This window comes from Eimeria tenella, genomic scaffold (genome assembly GCF_000499545.2).
Source record: "Eimeria tenella Houghton genomic scaffold, Eth_scaff3130, whole genome shotgun sequence".
Classification (NCBI taxonomy): domain Eukaryota; phylum Apicomplexa; class Conoidasida; order Eucoccidiorida; family Eimeriidae; genus Eimeria; species Eimeria tenella.
This window is the reverse complement of record NW_013544290.1, coordinates 1-1,036: the sequence shown is the minus strand read 5'-3', so window position 1 is coordinate 1,036 and position 1,036 is coordinate 1. Positions and strand designations below refer to the sequence as shown.

General features: G+C 58.9%; 1 protein-coding gene across 1 annotated transcript; it reads right to left on the bottom strand.

Annotated features, from left to right (window-relative positions):
• Positions 1-111: 111 nt before the first annotated feature.
• ETH_00037535 (uncharacterized protein) lies at positions 112-910 on the bottom strand (the record flags this gene model as incomplete). The annotated part of the gene is made up of 2 exons (XM_013379445.1): positions 112-473; positions 704-910. Coding segments are annotated over 2 exons (569 nt in total), but the record flags the coding sequence as incomplete, so codon positions are not given.
• Between the last annotated feature and the right edge of the window lie 126 nt (positions 911-1,036).

Genomic DNA, 1,036 nt, shown 5'->3' with positions numbered 1-1,036 from the left:
CTGCCGCTGCTGCTGCTGTTGCTGTTGCTGCTGCTGCTGCTGTCCTCATCCCTTATCGCTGGGATTGCATGCGGCTCGAGCTGCTGCACTGCAGCACAAAACTCAAAAAACCTGAGGGCCCCGGGGGCCCCAAAAAGGCCATTTGGGGCCCTTTGCTGCTCCTCATATCCACCCGGTATTTCAGCAAAGCTGCTGCTGCTGCTGCTGCTGCTGCTGTTGCTGATTGTGTGCTGCTGCGAGGGAAAGAGACGGGCAGCAGCTGCTGCTGCAGGGTTGCACTGCTGCAGCAGCAGCTGCAGCACGTAGCAGCGCTCAGCAAGGGCCCCCAAAAAGTGTAGAGGCTCCGGCAGCAGCAGCAGCAGCTGCTGCTGCTGCTGCTGGGGGCCCCACAGGGGTAGGGCCCCCAAGGGGGGGCCCCCCAGGGGCCCCTCAAAGGGTACAGAGAACTCCAGAGCCACATCTTCAATAACGCCCTGAGGAGCTCGAAGCGCAATCGGCACAAACCCTAAACCCTAAACCCTAAACCCTAGACACTAAACCCTAGGCTTCAAGCCCCAGGTCCTAAACCCTAATCCCTAAGCTGCGTATTTGACGGTGGACTTTCAGTCTCGAGCATCAGAGACCAAATGCGTGAATGCCTAAGCGGGTGATAAATCCTAAACCCTAAACCCTAAACCCTAATCCCTAAACCCTAAACCCTCACTTGGAAGCAGTAGCGAGTCATGGTGTGCAGAAACGCAGAGACCGTGGCTTCAACAAGCCGCAGGGCAAGCAGAGACTCCAGGGTCTCCGGTTGCTGCTGCTGTTGCTGCTGTTGCTGCTGCTGCTGTTGTTGCTGCTGCTGCTGCAGAGTCGAAGGCCGCTTAAGATGCTGCAGCGCCGCAGCAGCTTTTAAGAGATGTGACACCATGGCTGTCCCTCGAGGGAAACGCCAGCCCCCGCTGCTGCTGCTGCTGCTGCTGCTGCTGCTGCTGCATGCAAAGTCCAGGTTGCACAGTCGGGCCAGCAGCAGCAGCGGCAGCCGCCCTCGGTTTTG